We start from the raw sequence: 22806 nt of genomic DNA on the forward strand, positions 1-22806 counted from the left end.
TGAAACAGTCTATTTTGAAGTTCGGTGCGGTCCACGCAGCGCCAGATTGCGAAACAAAGCGCTATTCCGACAAGTCCCTCAGCCCTCGTGGAACAGGGGTGCTGGAATAGCGCACCCGTTATTTTGAAATCTATTTTGAAATAACGGGTGTGTTTAAAGATGCAGAATTGCTATTTCGGGATACTCCTGGGATCCCGAAATAGCCCCGCTGTCTAGATGCCGCCTAAGGCTACACAAGGGAATTCCCTCTAAGATACAGCCTCATGCCCGGTACAAGCAAGTCTGTGCTGCCCCTCTGCCTTCTGACACGCCACCGATCCCCCAGCACCTTGTCTAGGGTGGGTAGATAAAAGCCTCTTTGTGCCATGCTGCCAGCCTGGCCTTTTCCATGGGGGGAGCTCAGTGTGCACCTCCTCCCCAGGGCAGGGTTTCGCACCATCCTTAGTCCCGGGATGGGCTTGCGTGTCTGCCCCGTGACTTGCACTGCTCAGGCACATGGATTTCTAGCAATATCGTCCCTGTTCTTGCCAGATTCCCAGAGCAAGTCCTGCCCTCTACCAGGTGTCACACAAGGGTTTATGTTTCAGGCTCTCTTCCTGCTGTCACCGGGTTCCTGTCCTGAGGCCAGCTGGACCCAGCGTGAGCCAGTGCTGCTCTCTAGCCCCCCACTGGCCTCGTGCAGCCTGTGGAATGAATCAAACGGGCCAAACCGCGACCGTCAGCCAGACGCTGCCTGGCTGGAGACCCAAAGCCCATGGTGGAAGCTCTTTGGTTAACTCCCCTCCCCCCGCGCTCCCCAGGGTCACACACCTCGCCGGGCCAGAGAAAGCAGCAGAGACACAACTGCAAGGAAGGCTGCCAAGATGGTGAAATGGAAGCAGCCCCCGCTCCTCTCCTGCTTTGCGCCTGCTGCTGTGAGGCACCTTGTGCCACAGGGGGGTGAAAAGCCGCCAGCCCGTGGTGCTGCGAGCTGAGCCTGGGGCCGGAGAGCTTTGCTGCCCCAGAGTCCATCGCCTGCCTGCGCTACAGGGAGAGGACTCGGCCTGTGGGTCCCTTGAAGGGGCCTGTGGCAACCCTCTCTGACAGAAGCTGAGGGGGGAGGGCGACACGCTCCAGCACCATCTCGCTTGCTCGGGGTCCCCCCACCCCCGTCATGGTTCCAGCCAGAGCCCCAGGACCCGCAGGGCTGTCTTTGCACCAGCCAGTCGAAGGCAGACAGACCCCACGGCAGTGCAGGGCAGGGACCCTCCCAGCAGCTGAGGCTAGGCTGCCAAGCCGAAGGATGGGCGACCGTCTTTCCCAGCCCCCGAGGGACAACAGTTGCCCTGGGCCTCACAAGCCAGCAGGGGCCCTCACTGAGAGACCTCCAGAGCAAGCCAAGGGAAGCGCCTGCCAGGGCTGTAGCACAGGGTGGCCTTCCTGTCATGTTCCAGGAGGCTCAGGAATGATCTATGGAGGGTTAAGTGAGCAGCACAGGGCATTGACACGGCCACACTTCTGGAGTTTGCTGTTTACACACTAGGGGCTCTAAAATCCACATGCACGCTCAGATTGTCTCAAAGGTTCTCATGCTTCATCGGGGGCCAGGGTTGCACTAGTGATACAAATTTGAGGCCGTTTGACCAAGGGGTTCCCAAGATACAGTGCCCCTCAATAAAAGGGAATTGTAAATGGGTCTGAGTCTTATCACTTATTTTTGCTCAAGTGTGTTTGGCGATACTCCCTTCTCCCCAAACCTGACCTCACGCCACGCTCGGGGTTTGATCTCACGCATGGCTGCATCAGGACAGCTGTGTCTGACAGGTTTTAAAATAAATGTTACCTAAGCTGGGACCCCAAACTGCCTTAGCCACATCCCTGTGCTTGAATGGTGTGAGCAGAGGTCAGGTTGTCCGGCTGCATTCGCTGGGCATCTCCAAACCATCGCATGTGCAGGGTTAATGCATAGATCCAGTCCTGTGTTTCTGGCTAAACCTGTAGCTTAATACATGACCAGGATTGCTTGTCTCTATGACAATACCAATACAAATACAGCTAATTGCAATAATACACACCCGGGGACAATATTTTGTAAGCGTCCTGTGCTTATGAACCTCTTTTTTGGCTAAAGCCAGGCAATGTTTTTTGACAAAAGCCTCCTCCCAACATAATGCAGCCAACTCCACGTTTTTCGGGGGCAAATGCCCCTTTCAATACATTTCTCCCATGGGAAACTCTAACTGGTCTTTCAAACTGGCATTCCGGCACGTCGCGATTTGGGAAGTGTGAACGCCGATGGGGTTTGCCAGTGAAATCTTTTGCTTCTAGTGACCATGTCCAAATTCTACCTTCAGACACTGCAGATCTAGAATTGGTTGGATCTTGTTGTGCTGCAACACAACACTGCTTGCCACATTTCAGGACAAAACCGCATGTCACAACACAGGGACCCCGCAGGATGGGAATTCGATTTTCCGAATGGCTCTGCTTGTAACAGTTCCCTTCAAGAGGAACTTTCCGGCTCAACCGTACAGCAGGAGTCACCTGACGGCAGGGGATTTGCAAATACAGTTAGCTGAGAGTTTGCCACTGGGACCATTGAGGTCCAGGAGCTACGATACTGACCAGGGACAAGACCTGGGTTCTCCCACCATCTCAGTGACTGTGGGCACCTCAATTTATCCACCCACACAAACGGCTGATGCTGACTCACCCTTTGGACTCAGCAGTGTGAAGGGAGAAGCTGTGCCGGCATATCGGGGTGAGGGTCTCTGGCTCGTGTCACGCAGGAGCTCAGAGGAGATCACATTGGATCCCTTCTGCCATAGACTTCTGGCCTCACTTGACGCCAATGGGATTTTTACCATTGACTTTCATGAAGTCTAGAGTTCACCCAAAGCATTACCTGTGAGTACAAGCAGACTAGGAAAGACAGACCTCCCCCTAGGAGGAGACATGGTGTGGTTGCCTGTCTGCTCAGGAGAGAGAGGCGATGTAATGTATAGCCCAGATTTGGGGAGAGCGACTAGGAAAAATGACACAAGCCGGAAATGAATAGCGCTTCAACTTTGTGTGCTCTGGCTACTTTTCAAGTCAGTTCCTCAGAACGTTACTGCCTAGAGAGGAGCCTAATATTGTAGCGTAAGAAAAATGGTCTTTCCGAGTGAATTTCTTCATCACTCAATCTCCTCCCCAGTCACCATCACTCCAATGAACCTCTGGATTATCTGAAGCCTGCTCTGGCCCCCACAGCAGCTCTGCTTCCCAGCTTGTCTGTAGCCTAATTGCTGATATTTTCACAGCCACTGCCTTTTTCCTCTTCCAAAAATCAGTAAGGCCCTTTGGTACATGAATGAAGACAGAATTCTTACTCTAATTTGTGAAAGGAGCCAGCCCCAAGCCCTGGGCCACCTTTCACTGCACAGCAATACGCTTCCAAGGGGGCATTCAGGCAAGGGCTAGAGAAGCTCTTTTTAAAAATGTTACCCCCATCTTTTGCCTCATTTCATATGAGGGACTCAACCTGGGCTCCGTGCTCAGAGCTGATGGAGGCTGACCCCACAGGGATTGGGAGGTCATGAACTGTGACATAGTGGGGGGTACCTTACTGGTTGCTATGCTGGGCGGTGGGCTGTGGGTGACCTCCACTGTCTGCTGTCTGTAGCATGGCCCAGCAGGGCAGGGGATGAGTCTTTATGCAAGGGGGCTCCGAACCTGTCCGACCAGTTATCTCCCAGGGAGCGGAACAATGGGAAGAAGGCGGAGTGGAGCCCTGGCTGGGGCGGGCAGGGCTGGAAGTTAGTTAGTTAGAGTCTGTCGGGTATTGTGGTGGAGGCAGCTTAAGCTACAGGCTGAGATTTAGGGGCCCAGTCTCCCTCATCTCAACGGGGGCTGAGGCATCCTAGGCCCGGTTCCTGTAACCAGATGACATCTGTGCTGTGCTGTATCCTGGAGAAGCAATAAACTCCCTCTATTCTACTGGCTGGTGGAGTCTGTTCGTGCCACTACGGGGGTGCAGGAGGTGGGAAACCCCAACGCGCCGCCACGTGAATGCATTCGGTTTTAAGGCCAGAATGGACAACTGTGCTGATCCAGTCTGACCTAGCACATTGTGTGGGCCAGAGAACTGCCCCCCATGAGTCCTACATGAGATCTGGAGACCCAAGAACTAGAGCTTATGTTTTAGGGTTAGGAGGACACCCAGACTTAATGTAAAGGCTTCACATCCACCACATCCCTAGTTAAGATGTCTCCCTGAGTAATTGCCCTCACCATTAGGAATTTGGGCCTTGTTTCACGTTTGGATTTGTCTAGTGTCAGCTTCCACCCACTGGATCACATTACTCCTCGCTCTGCTAGATTAAGTCTTTCCCTAGACTTGGTGAGAAAACATTGGGGATGCATAAGACCACTGTCTGTTCTCTGCTCAAGAGAGGCTTCTGGGCTACAAACCTTCCAAGGGATCTGCATGCACATAGGCAGGAACTCTGCCCCGGATTTTCCCATTGGCTTCTTGGATTGTATTTCTGTACATCCATCTGATAGTAATGGAACAACTACGCTCAATACTGATGGCACCACTATCTCTGGAGACATGAAATGATCCAGGTGGTTATTTTTCACACACACATGCAGGCATGCACACGTACACACACATGCACACATGTATGCACATACATATGTGTGTGCTCACACGCACACCATTTCCTTGAGCATTTCCTCAGCAGGCTTGAGACATCATGTCAGAGTTTTTAATTAATACTATTATTAGAGCTGGGCAAAAGTCTTGAAGCAAAAGGTTTCTTTCCTCCCCCCCTGTGACGGCGCGTTGGGGTCCCCCGTCTCCTGCACCCCGAAATGGCACAAACAGACTGCACCAGCCGGTGGAATAGAGGAAGTTTATTGCCTCTCCAGGATACAGCACAGCACAGATGTAGTCTGGTCACAGAGCTGGGCTAGGATGCCTCAGACCCCCTTGAGTTGGGGGGAGACTGGGCCCCTAAACTCCAGCTCCTCTCCCTAGGCTGTCTCCTCCATGCTCACAGACAGCCAGCAACCAACTAACTAACTTCCAGCCCTGCCCCCCAGCCAGGGCAGCATTCCACCTTCCTTTGTTCCTCTCCATGGGGGGTGTCTGGCCACTGGTTCAACAAGTTTGGCATTACCTCTGCCTAGTGAGGTTTTCCCTGCTGGGTCTTGCTCCAGACAGCAGGGGTCACCACAGCCCAGCAAGTACCCCCACTACGTCACCCCCCCCCCCCCCCCGGCCCATCAAGACATGTCAATTTGAGGGCCGGGAAAACAATTTGGAAATTGCTGTAATCGTATAAATGTCAACATTTCCTGACAAAATGTCATATGAACATTCTGGGGGGTTTAAAATCACTTGTAGCGCCAGGGTGAACTTTTCACAGCAAATTTTCACATCTCTCTCCTCTCTGTCTCTGGATTTTTATTGCTATCCATCACCATGGTATCTGAGCAAAACTGACAGCATGAGAAAAATCCCTAGTGGATTTCATGGCATCTCTTGCACTTTTCTCTTTTGAGAGCAAAATCTCTGCTTGAAGGAGGGCTTTAATTTTCTCATTTTTTTTTTTGAGGTTTAATTTTATTTCTCTTTAGGCTGACTTCTTTCAGGCTGGGCAGCATGGCTGTGATTGGTCATGTCAATCATTTGATGTTGGTTGAACTCACTTGGGTGTTAACAGAAGTCAGGCTGGCTCAATGACACAGAGGCCCTGGTTGACTCTGGAGCCACTTGGAGCAGCAGCATCTCTGTTCCACTCTCTTGTGGTCTAGGAGGGACGCGTATGTCTCCCAAGCCCTGCAAAGACTGCCCAGGACTGAGAGACACAGAGGCTATGACTTCTTTGCCCTTGAGAATAGTAGCAGCCATCAGCTCTTCCCCGAAGAGGCCCCAAGTAGGAGGAATATCATAGAACACTAGAACTGGAAGGGACCTTGAGAGGTCATCGACTCCAGTGCCCTGCCCTCACAGCTGAACCAAGCACCATCTAGACCATCCCTGATAGATATCTGTCCAACCTGCTCTTAAATATCCCCAATGATGGAGATTCCACAACCCACCTAGGCAATTTCTTCCAGTATTTAACCACCCTGACAGGCAGAAAGCTTTTCCTGATGTCCAACCTAAACCACCCTTGCTGCAATTTAAGCCCATTGCTTCTTGTCCTATCCTCAGAGGCCAAGGAGAACAATTTTTCTCCCTCCTCCTTATAACACCCTTTTATACTCCATCTCCTCTTTTCGAAACTAAACAAGCCCAATTCTTTCAGGCTTCCCTCCTAGGTCAATCATGGGAGGTGCTGAGAATAAAGTGTGGGAAGGAAGTGTAGTGTGATTCATCAGAGGTGTGTTAGTTCAGGTAACCCTCTAAACCGGATCCTAGGAAGGGAGATTTTGGTCAGATATTAGGAAAATCTTTCTAACTATATGGATAGTTAATCTCTGGCACAGGCTTCCAAGAGGTGTTGTGAAATCTCCATCCCTGCAGGTTTTAAGGAACAAGCTGGATAAACACTTGTTGGCCCCAGGCTACGACAGAGACAAGAAGGGAGAGGATGGACCGACTTCTGTTGGAGGGAGGGACCATCATCAAAGCTACTCAGAATCTTCCTCAGGTCTGGGGAAGGAAGAACCCAATGGTCTAGAGATGCTCTGGGTCAGCCACAGGACCCTGCAGCCCACATGCCAGACATGGCTCATCTGGCTGCCAGGCGGGTTGCTTAACTGGGCATGTGTTAGCCAGGCCACTTGCAGCTCCCAGTGTCCAATGGGAGCCACAGAAAGCGTTGTGGGCTGAGCCACCACATCCCTGCAGCTCGCATTGGCCAGGAATGGCAAACCACAGCCACTGGGAACTGCGAGCAGCCGAGCGGCTCAGAAACACAAACCATATGGCATCCTGCCTCTGGCAAATCTCCATGATTCTAGGTTCTAGGTTCACCTGGTTCTGCCTCAGCACAGGTGCAGAACTTGCTCTCCATTGCCAGACTCTATGAAGTGTGTTGCCTTGTAATTTCATTGTGCTGGATCTGGTGTGTTTACCTAGACAGTATAGACCCGGACCTAGCTAAGGCTGCTCTCTACTCCACTTTCATCCCTCTGCCCCACTTGGTCAATTGGTCGGGATCTCTTCAAATGGTTTGGGATGAACTCCCCAGAGGGGCTCTGGACAGGTGGTGGAATCTCCCTCTCTGGAGATATTTAAGAACAGGTTAGATAGACATCTGTCAGGGATGGTGTAGACGGAGCTTGATCCTGCCTTGAGGGCGGGGGGCTGGACTCGATGACCTCTCGAGGTCCCTTCCAGTCCTATTATTCTATGATTCTATGACAAGGGTGTGGACAGAAGTGACAGGAAAGGGGCAGTTCTTCCTGAGCTCAAAGACGGGGAAAATACAGAGGAGCATTTAAACGCTAACTGGAAACAGACAATATTTCCCATGATTTTTGTAAAAAAAAACCAACCTCCAAAATCCAAAGCCTCCCACGAATGGTGCGACCATAACATTGCGCGAGAGCTCTCTTCATGCAGCATTACGGTAGCACAGTGACTACAACAGAGACTCGGCTCATCCAAGGCAGGAGCGTGGAACCGCGCTGCACCCTTGGCGCGCGTTAGCACTTCCGAGTAATTCTTCCCAATGCTCCGCGCTGCTGGCACTTTGGACGCCCCGGTTTTCCGGGTAACACGAGGGTCTGCAATTACTTCTGTCGCACAACCGACAAGCTTGCAAAGCGCCGCTGCGCCCAGAGGGCCGGTCGAACTTAGCCCTCCGCCTTTGCGGACTGTCTTTGGCCGCTGCGGTCTTTCCCCCGCCGGGAACGCAGCGGGCTGCACAGAGCTGGTCCCCTCTACACCGGCCCAGAGCGAGCCGCGTTCTGCCACCCCCGCGCCGGGGTTTGCCAAAAATGTTCGGGTGCTCGTCGACTCCCCCCCCCCTTGGCACTGTGTGGGTTGGGTCTGGGTTCTCAGCGGAACCCGGCACCTCGCCCGGGAAAAAGGCAACGGCTTGTCCCGCCCGCGGCTCCAGCTTCGATGTGTTCCCACAAGTATCCCTCGGACCGGGGCCGGTGCAGCGGGGAAAGCGGGCGGGCATGTCCGGTAGGGGCCCTGCCGGCTCCAGCCAGCCAAGGCAGCGGGGGACTCGACTCGCGGCCACTTTCAGGGAAGCCGGGAGCAGATGGTTCCGCGGGGAACCAAGCCGGAGCCGCGCGGAGCAGCGCGCCAGGGGATTTGCCGGAGCAAGCGGGGCTCGCCCTCTCCCAGGGCTGCCCCCAGACCGCGTCCCCAGGACGACCCCCGGGAGCCTTCCCTCTTCGCTCTGCCCCGGCTGGAGCGCCCGCGGCTCCTTGCATGGCGCGCTGCTGCGGGCTCGATACATCGCCAACTCGCCCCCAAGTGCCGAGGCCGGGACAGAGGCGCCCCCGGCGCAGCTTGTGCCAATGCAGCCCGCTCGAGTGAGCGGGGTCCCTGGACAAAGCCCGGCTCTTACCTGCAGGGCGAGGCTCGGACCTGGCCGCAGCACCATCCTGGGGCTGTTAATTCCCCCCTGGCCGGGCTCCGGCCGGCATGGCCCGTCTGCTGCCGCACTGCTCGGGGTGCGGGGAGCCAGGCGCGGATGCTGGTGTCGCGGAGGAGCGGGGAGGGAGCCAGGTCTGCTTGGCAGGAGCCTGCCTGCGGAGCGGGCTCTCCGGGAGCAGGAGGTGGCCCCCGGCTCTCGCCGCCAGCCCCCGGCCGGTCCTTTTATAATCCTGCTGCGCTCGGGCTGCCCGGCTCGCCGCCTTCCGGCTCCCCGGCTCGGATGGGGCTGGGTTCCAGCCTCCCCGCGGCGTATCTCCTCCTCCTCCACAGCCCCCCTCTGCCCTCGGCACTTCACCTGCCCAGCCAAGGGCAGCCCCGCCCGCGCCAGCGGCTCCGCTCTCGCCGGTTCCTAAGGGGGCCGGTGCTTTGCGGCCAGCAGCGAGGCTGGTGCTGCAGAGGCTGAGCCGGGGCGGGGCGGGGGGCTCTGCCGGAGGCCGGGGAGGAGGCGGGCTGGGTATTTTAACTCCCCCGCTGCAGCGCTGCAATGGGCAGCCCCCGGGCACGGGCAGGAGCCCCGCCGGGGCGCACACGGGGGGCTGGGGCGCAGGATGCAGCGGGCGGCTGGGGCGGGGGCGCTGAGCGGGCGGGACAAGGCGGGGGTGCGGAGTGGGGAGCTGTCCCGGGTGCGCGGCGGAGGCTCTGCCGCCTGCCCCACTCCGGTGCCGGCCGCCGCCTCTGGTGCTCCGGGGGTGGTACTGCGCCCTGGCGCCTTCCCTCCTCCGGACGGTGCGCCCTGTCTGCCCTCCCCAGCGCGGTTGTGCCCTTCCCCAGGACCAGCAAATATTGGCAGCTCCTGCTGCCCACGGCAGGTGCCCGCGGGCTCAATGCGGGGCAGCCCTGAGCGAACCCGAGTGAAGCCGCAGCTCTCCGGCCAGGCACGCGGCCCATCTCGCACCCCTGGACCCGGGAGCGCCTCAGCGAGTCCTGTGAATTCAGACTCCAGTGCACTTCCAACCGGGATTTAAATCAGTGTGTTTTATTCCCATCGTACAGCTGGGGAAACTGAGGCAAGAGGCAGCGACAAGAGTCGTGACTTTGCCGGGGGGGGGGGGGGGGCAATTTAGAAGTGCTGGTTCTTAACCACCCCTGCTCTAACTGCTAGACCGTTCTGCCACTCCAGGGCCCCTCTCACTTTCCCTGGAGTCCCTAGGAGAGAGCCAGGACAAAATAGCTCCTTGGTTTGTTTCTTGGCGGTCCAGCACCCAGGCTATAATTTTCAAGCTGTTTCCAGGCCAGGAGGAACAGACCTGGTAGGCAGAGGCTTTTGTTCCTTGCTGCCCAAGGTGCCTGGACTGAGGAGGTTGGCAGAGGAAGGGATTGCCTTTATAAAATCAACTAAAGCAGTGGCTCCTTGCAATACAATAGCCTGGCTGCAATTCCTGGGGCCAGGAGACTTGGGCTGCCTGGACTGAGGGGATATTCTCTGATGCTTGCTGGGGTTGCGGCAGTGCCAGGGCTGCTGCACTGTTGTGTTTTTCTTGCCAGTAAATCACTTTGAGTGGGACCTGAGGTCTCCCTGCAGTGAGCACCCAGCATCCTGCACTGCGGCTTCCCATGTCACTCTGCAGGCCTCGGTGGGCAACAGCACTAGCTGCCTGAGCCGGTTTGTGGAAGGACGGCTGCACGGCTGGGTAGGGTGCTGGAGGAGTACCTGCCCCAGGGGGATTCCCTGGGAATAGACCTGCCAGTGAAGAGCCAGTGAAAAGGGGCTCAGGGAGCCATGTCTGTTCTGACATTCGCCCCCGGTTTGCTGGGGACTGAGCACATCTCTTGCTTTTGGCCAATAGAGCACCAGGTGCTTTACAAAGGAGTGCAGCATTATTGTTCCCATTTTACCGGTGGGGAAAGTGAGGTACAGAGAAGTGAAGACACGTGCCCAACATTACCCAAAAGGCCAGAGCAAGGAACTCAGTGTTTCTGAGTCCTGAGTGTTCTGTCCACTAGGCCTTCCTGCCCCCCTGCTGCCGTCCTACTACCACCTGGTTCTCGGGGTATACTCCAAAGACAAGGGATTTGCTTTTTTCTGAAGCCTGGGGTGCCAGGAGTCAGCCTCCAGCAGAAGCAAGAGGCCATAAGAACAGCCATACTGGGTAAGACCAACGGCACATCTAGTCCCACAGTGGCCAATACCAAGTGCTTCTTTGGGAATGAACCAAACAGCCAATCATTGAGTGTTCCCGCCCCTGTCCTCAGCAGAAAGGGCAGATTCCCTGTCAGTTCCAACAGCAGTTCCCCCTCAGTCAAACACTGCTCCTGCCAATTACTGTGGCAGGAGTAGCCCTGGGTATCCTGGACAGATAAACAGGAGGTCAATGGGTAGCAGGTTTAAAACTAATAAAAGAAAGTTCTTCTTCACACAGCGCGTAGTCAACCTGTGGAACTCCTTGCCAGAGGAGGCTGTGAAGGCTAGGACTATAACAGAGTTTAAAGAGAAGCTAGATAATTTCATGGAGGTTAGGTCCATAAAAGGCTATTAGCCAGGGGATAAAATGGTGTCCTTGGTCTCTGTTTGTCAGAGGCTGGAGAAGGATGGCAGGAGACAAATCGCTTGATCATTGTCTTCAGTCCACCCTCTCTGGGGCACCTGGTGCTGGCCACTGTCAGCAGACAGGATACTGGGCTAGAAGGACCTTTGGTCTGACCCAGTACGGCAATTCTTATGTTCTCATGTAATACTGCAAGAATGATAGGATAGAAACCAAGCCTTAGTAAAGCAACTGCTTGCCTGATTCCTCCTATCCCCATTCTTAAGGCTCTTTTGATTTCAGCTGCTTAACTAAAGAAAAGGGCTCAAGAGTTGAATTTAGTTTTATAGCGTTTTGTAAAATACCCATAACAACAGTTAATGAACAGTACAGGAGATAAGAAGGCAAACATGGATTCCTCCATGGTTCCCTGTTCTGTTCATTGCCTTTGGGGCACCTGGCATCGGCTACTGTAGGAAGACAGGCCACTGGGCTAGATGGAGCTGTGGTCTGATGCAGTCTGGCTGTTTTTATATTTTTATGTTTTGGACTAAGACATGGCTAATGCCAACTAGAAAATTGGTCAATATAACCATGTAGGATTTCAGAATTAAATTACACAGCCACAAGAGACCGTGACCCTTATCCTTGGTCACTAGGTAGAAATGCCGACTAGGTTTAGATTTTTGACTAAGTCCCTTAGCGTAGGCTCTGTGAAAGCTGTTCCCCATTCTGGCACTTGAATGCAGAAGGTGGGCCCCGCAAGAGACTTTAAAATACCCCGCCAAATGCCAGTAAAGACTTCTGTTTAAAAACTCTCCAAGGTCACAGAATCCCTGGCCTTGGATGGGTATTGGTGCCACCACCCAAATACAAAAAAAAAAATAAAAATTTGAGAACCCAGGAAGATGCATTTGGGAATTTCTTCCTGTGAAGTACCCTCAAGCTCTTTAACTTTCCCTCTGGTGAGAGCTTGAAAAAACAACAACCAACCCTGTGATTTTTCTATGCAGTCTTAGGCATGTGCACACAGAACCTCTTGCCTTTTAGACACAATCAGATCACAATCTTAAAGTGATTTTTATCAACAAAACAAGTAAGTTTTTACTTGGTGAACATTACTTGGTTGAAAGTCTCAGGGGGTAGCCGTGTTAGTACATAACTCTAAAAACAACAAGCGGTCCTATGGCACCTTAGAGACTAACAAGTATATTGTAGCATGAGCTTTCATGGGCACAACCCACTTCATCAGTTTACTTGGTTGCTAGATGTTACAGCGTAACTGAGAAAAAGTAAGAGAACAGTAAGAGTAACTGAAGTAACAGTAAAAGTAACTGAAAAAACCCCACAGAGAATTGCTTCCCTGGGATTCAGTTTGGAGAATAACGGTGTAAGGGGGTTACATGTGCTCTCAGGGTATGTCTACATTGCAAAGTTAAATCAAAATAACAGCTGTTATTTCGAATTAACTTTAATAGCGTCTATACATGCAAACGGCTATTTCGAAATTCATTCGAAATAGCGGAGCGCTTAATTCGAATTTAGTAAACCTTATTCTATGAGGAATAACACCAAATTCGAAATAGCTATTTCGAATTAGGTGCTGTGTAGACACTTAATTCGAAATAGGGGGCCTCCAGCCCTTCCCAGGGAGCCCTGGTGACCACTCTGGGCACAACCAGGAAAACTTACTCTCCTCTCCCCGAGCCCCGGAGCCATTAAATGGGTAGCTGCCTGTGCCAACTCCAAGCCTGCCAGCCCAGAGCCAGCAGTGGCGACTGGGGCCCCTGATCCAGTGGCCCCAAAATATAAGCCAGCAAGCCACTGGCAACCAGCCCTCCACCGCTCCCCAGGACCAGTCTGCCAGAACCCAGGAGCCTGCCAGGGGCTGGAGAAGGCAGGCACCTTCCTGGTCCAGGGTGGAGATCATGGACCTTATTCAGGTTTGGGGGGGATGCCCCCAATGTCCATGATCTCTGCACTAGATGGAGGATAGCTGCCAGCCTGGCCTCCAAAGGCCACATGCGAACCCAGGAGCAGGTTTGCACAAAAATCAAGTTGGTCCGGCGAGATCCCCCAACCCTGAGCCCTGAGCTTCCCCTCCCCCTTCTTCCCCTGGCTTCCCCCTTCCAGCTCCCTCCTCCCAGGTTTCCTCCTCCCCTCTCCCACCCTCTCTCTTCCCCCTCCCACCTCCTTTTCCCAGTCTCCCCAGAGGTTCATCCCCCCAAGTTTTGTTTAATAAACCCAGTTTCTATTTTTGAACATACGTGTCTTTTGTTTGACATCAGGAAGGGGGGCTAGAAAGGGGTAAATGGAAGGATGTGAGGGAGGAATGGGGCACGAGCCCCACAGTGGGGAGGACTGGAGTGGCTCTGAGGGCTCCTCAGTGTGGCTCTGAGGGCTCCCGCAGGGCCTCCTGGATCCTGACAGCCCCCCGATGGACTCCCCGGATGGCAGCCTGCAGCAAGTGCAGCTGGGCTGATGGCAATGACCCCACAAGACACACCGACATGCCCAGGGCTCCATGTGGCCGAGTGCTGTGGTGTCCTGAGTGCGGGCACTTAGGGCACTCCGAGACAGGACTGCTTAGCTGTCCCTCATCGAGGTAGACAAGCAAGCGAGGAACCCTGAGAACTGTCTGTCCGGTGTGGGGGTAGGGTCCTTTTAAGCACAGAGTTCAGTTAATCTCAGGCATCAGCCCCACACACTAAGTCCTAACCTGATGCCCTGCTGGCACTGGTTCTGGCCAGCCTTAACTTCGGTTCAGGGTCCACTCAGTGTGGACGCACTATTTCGAAATAGCAAAACACTATTTCGAAATAGATTTTGTGTGTAGATGTGTTAATTTGATTAGCTTAATTTGAATTAACTATTTCAAATTAAGTTTTGTGTGTAGATGTGTTAATTCAATTAGCTTAATTCGAATTAACTATTTTGAATTAAGTTAACTCGAATTAACGCTGTAGTGTAGACGTACCCTCACAGAAAAGTCCAAGAAACTCAAAGATAAAGAAAATAACCCAATCTAGACTTACTAAACATTACCTGTTCTCAGAGCCCTTTTTGTAAAAAAAAAAAAAAAAAAAAAGGTGCTGGTACCCCAGCTGACTGTTGGACATTTGCGTACAGAGGTGCTGGTATGTTCCGTTCTTTCCAGGTAAGTTTTGACTAGAGATGCCGGTACTGTGTCTGGAGGTGTTGGTACTGCATACCAGGCAATACCATCACAAAAAAAGCACTGCCTGTTCTACTCACATATCAGTTGTTCCCAGGTTTAGTCCTTCCTAAGGCATGGATGTCGCTGAATAGTCCATGCCTTGCTCCCTGGCTCAGTTCATGTCTTCTGGTCACACAAAGACTGCGAGGTGTTCTGCCCATGAATCAGAGAATACAGCCACAGTGTCCATATAGCCTAGTGCAAATTCTCCAGATCCAGCTAGCAGATTATCTACAAGTCTTTCGAAACTAGTGGGTGCATTGCACAGCCCCAAAGGGAGAACATTAAATTCATAGAGCCCTACCTGTCTAATGAAGGCTGACCTTTCCTTGGCTGATTCATCCAGCCATACTTGCCAGTATCCTTTGGTCTAAAGTGAAGATGAACAGGATGCATCCCAATTTCTTCAATAGCTCATCTGTGTGGTATTGGATAGTTTTCTGGCTACGTTACAGCATTTAACTTATGATAGTCACAAAGTCAGATTTTTCCATCCGCTTTGGGAACTAGGACCCCTGGAGAGGCCCAGTCACTCGTAGGGGGTGGATTACACCCATCTCTAATATATCCTTGACCTCCTTCTCTATGATGGTTTTGGCCGAAGAAGCCATCCAGTAGGGTTGGGCTGTGACTGGGTGAGCGTCACTTGCGTCAATGCAGTGGTGAGCCTGTTCAGTCTATGCAGGGGTGGCTGAAAACATCGGTGCAAAGCTGGGGCGCAGTTCCTTGATCTATTGTCACTGCTCATGGCTGAGGCTCCTGGAGAGGGATATCTCTTCACCACACCCATTGCCTTTCCCTTCACAGTAGCCTCCTTCGGGCCACTCAGCATCATCCCCTTCCTTAGGGTTGAGGTCTGAGAATGCTACATAGTTGCCACCTTTCTCCCTTTCGGAATTCCCACCTGCCCATCAACTGCTGGGAGTGAGCCACATCTCCCTGACTGAATTGGCCTTTTCAACGCTGTTCCTACGCTTGATAAGTAACTCCTCCCCTTTGCTATGCTAGTGTGTGTGCTAGTGTGTGTGTGTGTGTATGTGTGTGTGTACAGATATAATCCCTACTTCTGTGATTTCCATTCCATCTGATGAAGTGGTTTTTACCCACAAAAGTTTATGCCTCAATAAATCTGTCTCTAAGGTGCCACAGGACTCCCCATTGTTTTTGCAGATATAGACTCACCCAGCTACCCCTCTGAGACAGTTTAGCACCAGGTCACATGCAATCTGGCCAGTTACTGCCAGTTTACGAAGGTGTCCCTCCCAATGGATCCATAGTATTCTACCCTTGTTACCTATTTCCCTGTGAATTATATTAGCCTCAACATCTAACACGCCCATCTCCCATGTACACCTCTTCCATCTCCCACGTACACCTCAACGTGTACATTTCTTACAGACACAGTGCCAGTTATCAAGGGTGCACAGTTGGTCTCATTTCATGTCTCTATGTCCCTGGAAGATGAAGGGCAACAAAAGACCATCAACCATAAAAGACATGCCCCATGTGCTACAGTCTTAGGCTGTGTCTAGACTACATGCCTCTGTCGGCAGAGGCATGTAGATTAGACAGATCGGCAGAGGGAAATGAAGCCGCGATTAAAATAATCGCGGCTTCATTTCCCTCTGCCGATCTGTCTAATCTACATGCCTCCGTCGACGGAGGCATGTAGTTTAGACGTACCCTTAGATAACAACACTCCGGAATGGAGCTGTTACAAACCAAAGACAGCAATTCTCTGATAACTTTTAAAATGCATAAACAAGCACATTCGCTTCCTTACTAATGAGGTACCCAATTTCAGAAAGTGGTCACTTGACTGATTCGGGTCATCACCCAAGAGAGTCTCCGAGCTGCTTATCACCAGATCTTTGCTCAGCCATCAGTTCCAGCTCCGTTGTTGTTCACAGCAGGAGTTGACGCTGCAAACACAGGTGTAGCAAAGGACAGACGTGACTGAAATCTTTTCCCAGGGTGTTAGTGGGCAACCTGAATTGCTGGGAATGGAATGAGATAGTTAAAAGTGCCTCTCTGAGTTAAGTGCTTGATGTCAGCAGGATGCTCCCAGGTCCTCAGTCTTCTCTCTTCTAAGTGTCTGGTTTTCAGGAACTAATGTGCTGAAGGAGAGAGGCCATTTTATCCTCTTTCTTCAGGTCCAGCTTGGTTCTCTTTCTCTGAGGTGTTAGCATAGACCAATGAGCTAGTGCCCCATACATCTTCCAAACATTCACAATATCCAACCAAAATGAGGGTTGTCCTCAATCACCAATCCAGTCTGGAAACAAGACATCAACTTTTGAGATCTTGCAACTGGGACTGAAATTTTGCCACACCACCTCTTGGAAGGCAAGATAGGCTGGAACTGTTGCTACAACCATTGATAAACTCAAGGTAATGCATCTTGGAAAACATTATCCCAACGATACGTGTACAATGAGGGGAACGAAATTAATTGTTACCATTCAAGAGAGAGATCATTGAGTCACTGTGGATACTTCTCTGAAAACATCCACTCAACGTGCAAGTCAAAAAAGCAAAGAGAATGCTAGGAATAATTTTAAAAGGGATAGAGAATAAGATAGAGAATATCTTATTGCCTCTGTATAAATCCATGTGTGACGTAGTGGGGGTACCTGGCTGGTTTCTATGCTGCTGGCTCTGGGGTAACCCCCACTGGCTGCCGTGGGTACCACGACCCAGCAAAACAGGATGAGTCACTATGCAAACGAGTATGGCCAGACACCCCCCATGGAGAGGAACAAAGGAAGGTGGAATGCTGCTCTGGCTGGGGGGCAGGGCTGGAAGAGGGTGAGTTTAGTTGTGGGCTGGGAGCATGGAGGAGACAGCCTAGGGAAAGGGGCTGGAGTTTAGGGGCCCAGTCTCCCCCATCTCAAGGGGGCCTGAGGCATCCTAGCCCAGCTCTGTGACCAGATTCCATCTGTGCTGTATCCTGGAGAGGTAATAAACTTCCTCTATTCCACCGGCTGGTGCAGTCTGTTTTTGCCATTTCGGGGTGCAGGAGACGGGGGACCCCCAACGCGCCGTCACACCATGGTATGCCCACATCTTGAAAATGGCATGCAGATGGGGTCACTTCATCTCATAAAAGGTATGTTTGCATTGGGAAAAGTTCAGAAAAGGGCAACAAATTTATTAAGGGTATGGAATGGTTGCCATTTGAGGAGAAAGTAATAAGGCTGGGATTTTTCATCTTAGAAAAGAGAAAGCGAAGAGTGGATATGATAGAAAAGTATAAAATCATGACTGGTGTGGAGAAAGTAAATAGGGAAAAGTTATTTGTTTTTTAAGTACATCAGAAGCAGGAAGCTGGCTAAATAACCAGTCGGGCCCTTGGACAATTGAGATGCTAAAGGAGCACTCAAAAATGATAAAGTAATTGTGGAGAAGCTAAACGAATTCTTTGCTTCAGCCTTCATGACTGAGGATACTGGGGAGATTCCCAAACCTGAGCCATTCTTTTTAGGCAACAAATCTGAGGAATTATCCCAGATTGAGGTGTCATTAGAAGAAGTTTTGGAACAAATTGATAAACTTAACAGTGACATGTCACCGGAGCCAGATGGCATTCACCCAAGACTTCAGAAAGAACTCAAAATGTGAAATTGCTGGACTATTAACTGTGGTTTGTAACCTATCCTTTAAATCAGCTTCCGTACCTAATGACTGGAAGATAGCTAACTGATGCCAATATTTAAAAAGGGCTCTAGAGTTGATCCTGGCAATTACAGACCAGTAAGTCTAATGTCAGTATCAGGCAAATTAGCTGAAACTATAATAAAGAATAAAATTGTCGGACACATAGATGAACATAATTTGTTGGAGGAAAGTCAACATGGTTTCTGTAAAGGGAAATCATGCTTTACAAACCTGCTAAAGTTCTCTGAGGGAGTCAACAAACGAGGACAAGGGGGATCCAAAAAATTTCCTTTTGGGCCCCAGTTTATAGAGTAAACCGAGTCCTGTTTAGTTCAACTGTAACCAATTATTTTAGTATAAATTTACTAACCAATTATAACATACTCTAACTGAATCACCTAACCGATCATACCCCACCACCTTAGTTGATTTACACCTATCAAAATTAATGATACAGCCAACAGAAATGATTAAAAACCAGACAGAGATCAGACAGACAGACAGACAATAGGAAAGTGAGGACCATAATCATAGAATGAGAATTCCACAACCTCAACTATTGATAAATAGTTTCTTGCCAGGCGAAATGTTGTTAAACTAAGTTTTCTTTACCCGCCTTGGGACATGTTTCTTTATCTGGGAACAGTGGGGGCCCTTAGGACAGGATCTCCTTCTTATCAGCTTGGTGTGACACTATTTTAATGCAATTTAGATGGAATGAGTATGTGACTCCAAGCTTTATAGCTAATGGCTGCTGCTCATAGAATCATAGAATCCTAGAGCTGGAAGAGACCTCAGGAGTCATCGAGTCCAGCCCCCTGGCCAAAGCAGGACCAACCCCAACTAAATCATCCCAGCCAGGGCTTTGTCAAGCTGAGACTTAAAAATCTGGGTGCAGAGGAAGGCTTTAGGCTACAGAAAAACCATAGTTACACCGCCAGCAACTTACCTCTGCAAGTCATTTTCTGAGAGCCCCTTCATGGTACATCCCTTGCCCACGTGTGTAAGTGTGCTTTTTCACATTTAGGCTGTGTCTACATTGGCCCCTATTCCGTAATAGGGATGCTAATGTAGCACTTGGGAATAGGCAAATCTGCGGGGGATTCAAATATCCCCCGCGGGATTTGCATTTTCATGGCTGCCGCTTTTTTCTGGCTTGTAGATAAGCCGGAAAAAAGCGCCAGTCTGGACACGATCCTCCGGAAAATAAGCTCTTTTCCAGAGGATCTCTTATTCCCACTTTCAAGTATGGGGCACTTTCAAGTGGGAATAAGAGACCCTCCGGAAAAGAGCTTATTTTCCGGAGGATCGCGTCCAGACTGGCGCTTTTCTCCGGCTTATCTACAAGCCGGAAAAAAGCGGCAGCCATGAAAATGCAAATCCCGCGGGGATATTTAAATCCCCCGCGGATTTGCCTATTCCCAAGTGCTACATTAGCATCCCTATTACGGAATAGGGGCCAATGTAGACACAGCCTTACAGTGTCTCTGATAACTGCTGAAAAAACAGTTCAAAGTTCAAATATTTAAACAAATTCTCTCCACATTCTTTGCTCCTCTTTAAACAGGTGTTAGCTGTCCACTATACACTGCAAAGTCTCTTCAAGAACTGGTGTTCTTCATCTGGCTGGAACAACTGTATAAATCTTCCATTTCTGTACTTCTTGTTCTAACAACAACGGTGAGACCTTAGTATGTTTGGCCCAGCAGTGTCTGTGTATCGTTAAACAAATAGTATTTTTGATTATACCAGTCTGTGATCAAGTATTCCTATAAACACACTATTTGGTTTCAGTCCCTTTTATCTATTGCCTTTCTCAACACAGGTTCAAATCCACAGATATCCATCTTATACCCACGGATGTGGCTGCAAATGTCCATGGTTCTTTTGCAGATACGGCTGCAGATGTGGATACAAACGTTGTGTGTAGAACCCTGCAAATTTGTGGCTATCTGCTTTAACTCTGTGGATCATTTTTGCAGATGCAGACACCAATTTTGTATCTATGCAGGGCCCTAGGCACAAGCCTGCCTGGTTGCAAACATTAGTTTTAAAGCACTTTATCATTTAAAACAAAAGCAGTCCCAGGTACGCAGCTGCTTTCTCTCCTAACAGGATTGCCTCTGAGGTAAAACCTGTCATTAAAATTTACTATATTTTGCCCAAATCTGTATCGTTAGAGTTGACTTCCCTTTCTCCACTTTTTAATTATAATATTAGGTTCTATCAAGTTTCCCATTTTACTACTGCGTCATAGAAGATAAAGGTTTGCTATGGCATCTCTTGAGTGGCACCAGAGGTACGATCTTGGGGAAGGCTGCCGCAAGAGGGAGTATGCTCAGATGAGGAGAGAACCCTCAGACCCTGGGTTTTAGTTGCTTAGCTCTGTTCTAGCTTTCTAAAAGACCCTGGTGCTTTGCCGATTGTGGAATTGTATCAACTCATCCTTCTTGGGCCCTAGTTGCTACAGTGCCAGTTGATTTGTTCACAGCTCTTGCCTACACTCTGCCATCCTTTTCAAGTGCGGGGGCGGAGAGGCCGGGAGCTGTCCCGCCAACACATTTTCAAACCTGACAGCCCCACCCACAGTCACATTTCCATGGCAACTGTCCCTCTCACAGCCCGTGGATCTGCATGCCAGCTGACCATGCTTTGCCCTCGCCTGTTACGTGGCTCCCCAAGCCATTGGCTGGCTTCAGCCTGATAGCTCCCCTCCCCATGGGCTTCATCAGGGGTATTAGCGCCGTTTGTAGGTAGACAAGTGGGATGCAAAGCAAAAGTGGCCGAGTCAGGATTAGAGTCATGGAGCTGAAATGATGAAACTAAGGCCCTTTTGGGGTCCGGTTCCCTTCGTCTCTGAGCACGGCACAATCCTGAATACATTGAGTCTTTCAGTCCCCTTGGAAGAATTACCCCCTTTGCACAGCTGGACAGCCTCTCCAGGCCTTGACTAAGTGACTTGCCCAAGGTCAGACTGGTGGTGTCAGATCAAGGAAACTAACACAAGTTTATGAAGAGAGGTTAAAGCAACTGGGACTTTTCAGTTTAGAAAAGAGGAGACTGAGGGGGGATATGATAGAGGTCTATAAAATCATGAGTGATGTGGAGAGGGCTGATAAAGAAAAGTTATTTATTAGTTCCCTAAATAGAAGGACTAGAGGACACCAAATGAAATTAATGGGGAGCAGGTTTAAAACTAATAAAAGAAAGTTCTTCTTCACACAGCGTGTAGTCAACCTGTGGAACTCCTTGCCAGAGGAGGCTGTGAAGGCTAGGACTATAACAGAGTTTAAAGAGAAGCTAGATAATTTCATGGAGGTTAGGTCCATAAAAGGCTATTAGCCAGGGGATAAAATGGTGTCCTTGGCCTCTGTTTGTCAGAGGTTGGAGAAGGATGGCAGGAGACAAATCGCTTGATCATTGTCTTTGGTCCACCATCTCTGGGGCACCTGGTGCTGGCCACTGTCGGCAGATAGGCTACTAGGCTAGATGGACCTTTGGTCTGACCCAGTATGGCCGTTCTTATATTCTTATGTAAGTCTCCCAGGCATTAAACCAGAGCCCTACCCATCTGGCTACCCTTCCTCTCTTCTTCCATTACCTGCCAGACTGCAGCTCCTCCTGGACGCAGGAAGTGACAGTTCCGTCCCTCAGGGCTCGTCATTCTAGGGACGTGGTTGCCTTTCTTGCCTCTCTGCATTGTGCTTTCCAAGGGCCAACTTCTAATGTCCTGAGCTGAGGTGTTTGCAGGGGGAGAGAGGCTCTTGGAACCTGTCCCCCGACCGTGCTCCCATGGAAGAAGTGGAGCACGGGGCTGCCCTGGGCAGGGGCGTGCCTGAGTGGGCGAGGGAGGGTGAGTGTCGTTCTGCCTACCCCTCTAGCACTGCACAGCATCCAGCAAGTGCTGCGGGGCTGTGGTGAGCCCTCTACCCGTCTGTGGTAGGTGCTGACCATGGGCGGCGGGTATGCTCGGCAGAGAAAGGCTTTGTCCTCCCAAACTGCCAGCCTGGCCCCGCCCACACTCTGCCCCCAGAACTCCTGCTCCCGGAGGACTTCCTGTCTGCCCCTTGCTGCTCTCTGCCCTCCCCTAACTGCCCACCAGCTGTGACTATTTTTTTTCCATGGGTACTCAGTGCCCAGCCATCCATGTGCCCCAGTGTGGGTGGGGCTGATGCTACTCTAAACCCCCACGTGCCCACCCCTCAGACAGCGTGCCATCTTCCCCAGCTCCACAGGACTTGTTCGTCTCTCTGGCTATGTTCACACTGCAAGGCTATTTTGGGATTCCGGAGTATCCTGCAATAGCTATCCCACGTCTTCACAGCAAGCCCATTATTTCAAAATATAAAGGGCTCGCTAGTCCGACATCCCTGAAAAGCTCATTCCACAAGGAGCAAGTGGCGTTTTGGAATAGCGGGTTATTCCGAAATTTGGATCTGTATAGACAGCGCCAAAGTACAAAATAAGCTATTTCGAAATAGCATGGAAATGGCGATCGGGGCTTTTTTGCGCAAAAGCGCGTCTACGTGCCAATCTAGATGCTCTTTTCTGAAAATGCTTTTAACGGAAAACTTTTCCGTTAAAAGCATTTCCGGAAAATCATGCCTGTCTAGACGTAGCCCTGTTGTGTTCCACTCCAGTGGTAGCTGCATTTCAGTGACAAGTTAAGTGATTCCTGTATACATTTGTAGGCTATTTTGGGATTGGAAGGGACTGTAGGAACAAAATTGAATATTAATTTCAGTTGTTGAAGGGCACATCTCCAGGTGTGCTGATTAAAACATATAATACAAACTAAAATCCTGAAAAATTAGTAGGTGCATTAATCCAGGAAAACAGTTAAAAGCCATTAAAAGCTTCAAAAAGTCAAGCCAGCT

The 22806-nt window shown here is 50.8% G+C and overlaps 1 protein-coding gene across 1 annotated transcript in view; it reads right to left on the reverse strand.

Annotated features, from left to right (window-relative positions):
• Nucleotides 1–8983, reverse strand: part of LOC102445239 (corticotropin-releasing hormone receptor 1) — a 112925-nt gene extending 103942 nt beyond the window's left edge. Inside the window, exon 1 of the mRNA XM_075911382.2 lies at nucleotides 8502–8983. Within this exon, the coding sequence (XP_075767497.1) occupies nucleotides 8502–8537 (36 nt within the window). The 5' untranslated portion in view covers nucleotides 8538–8983. The remainder of the gene's footprint in view (nucleotides 1–8501) is intronic.
• Between the last annotated feature and the right edge of the window lie 13823 nt (nucleotides 8984–22806).

Source organism: Pelodiscus sinensis, chromosome 29 (genome assembly GCF_052426305.1).
Source record: "Pelodiscus sinensis isolate ZL-2025 chromosome 29, ASM5242630v1, whole genome shotgun sequence".
NCBI classification, from domain to species: domain Eukaryota; kingdom Metazoa; phylum Chordata; order Testudines; family Trionychidae; genus Pelodiscus; species Pelodiscus sinensis.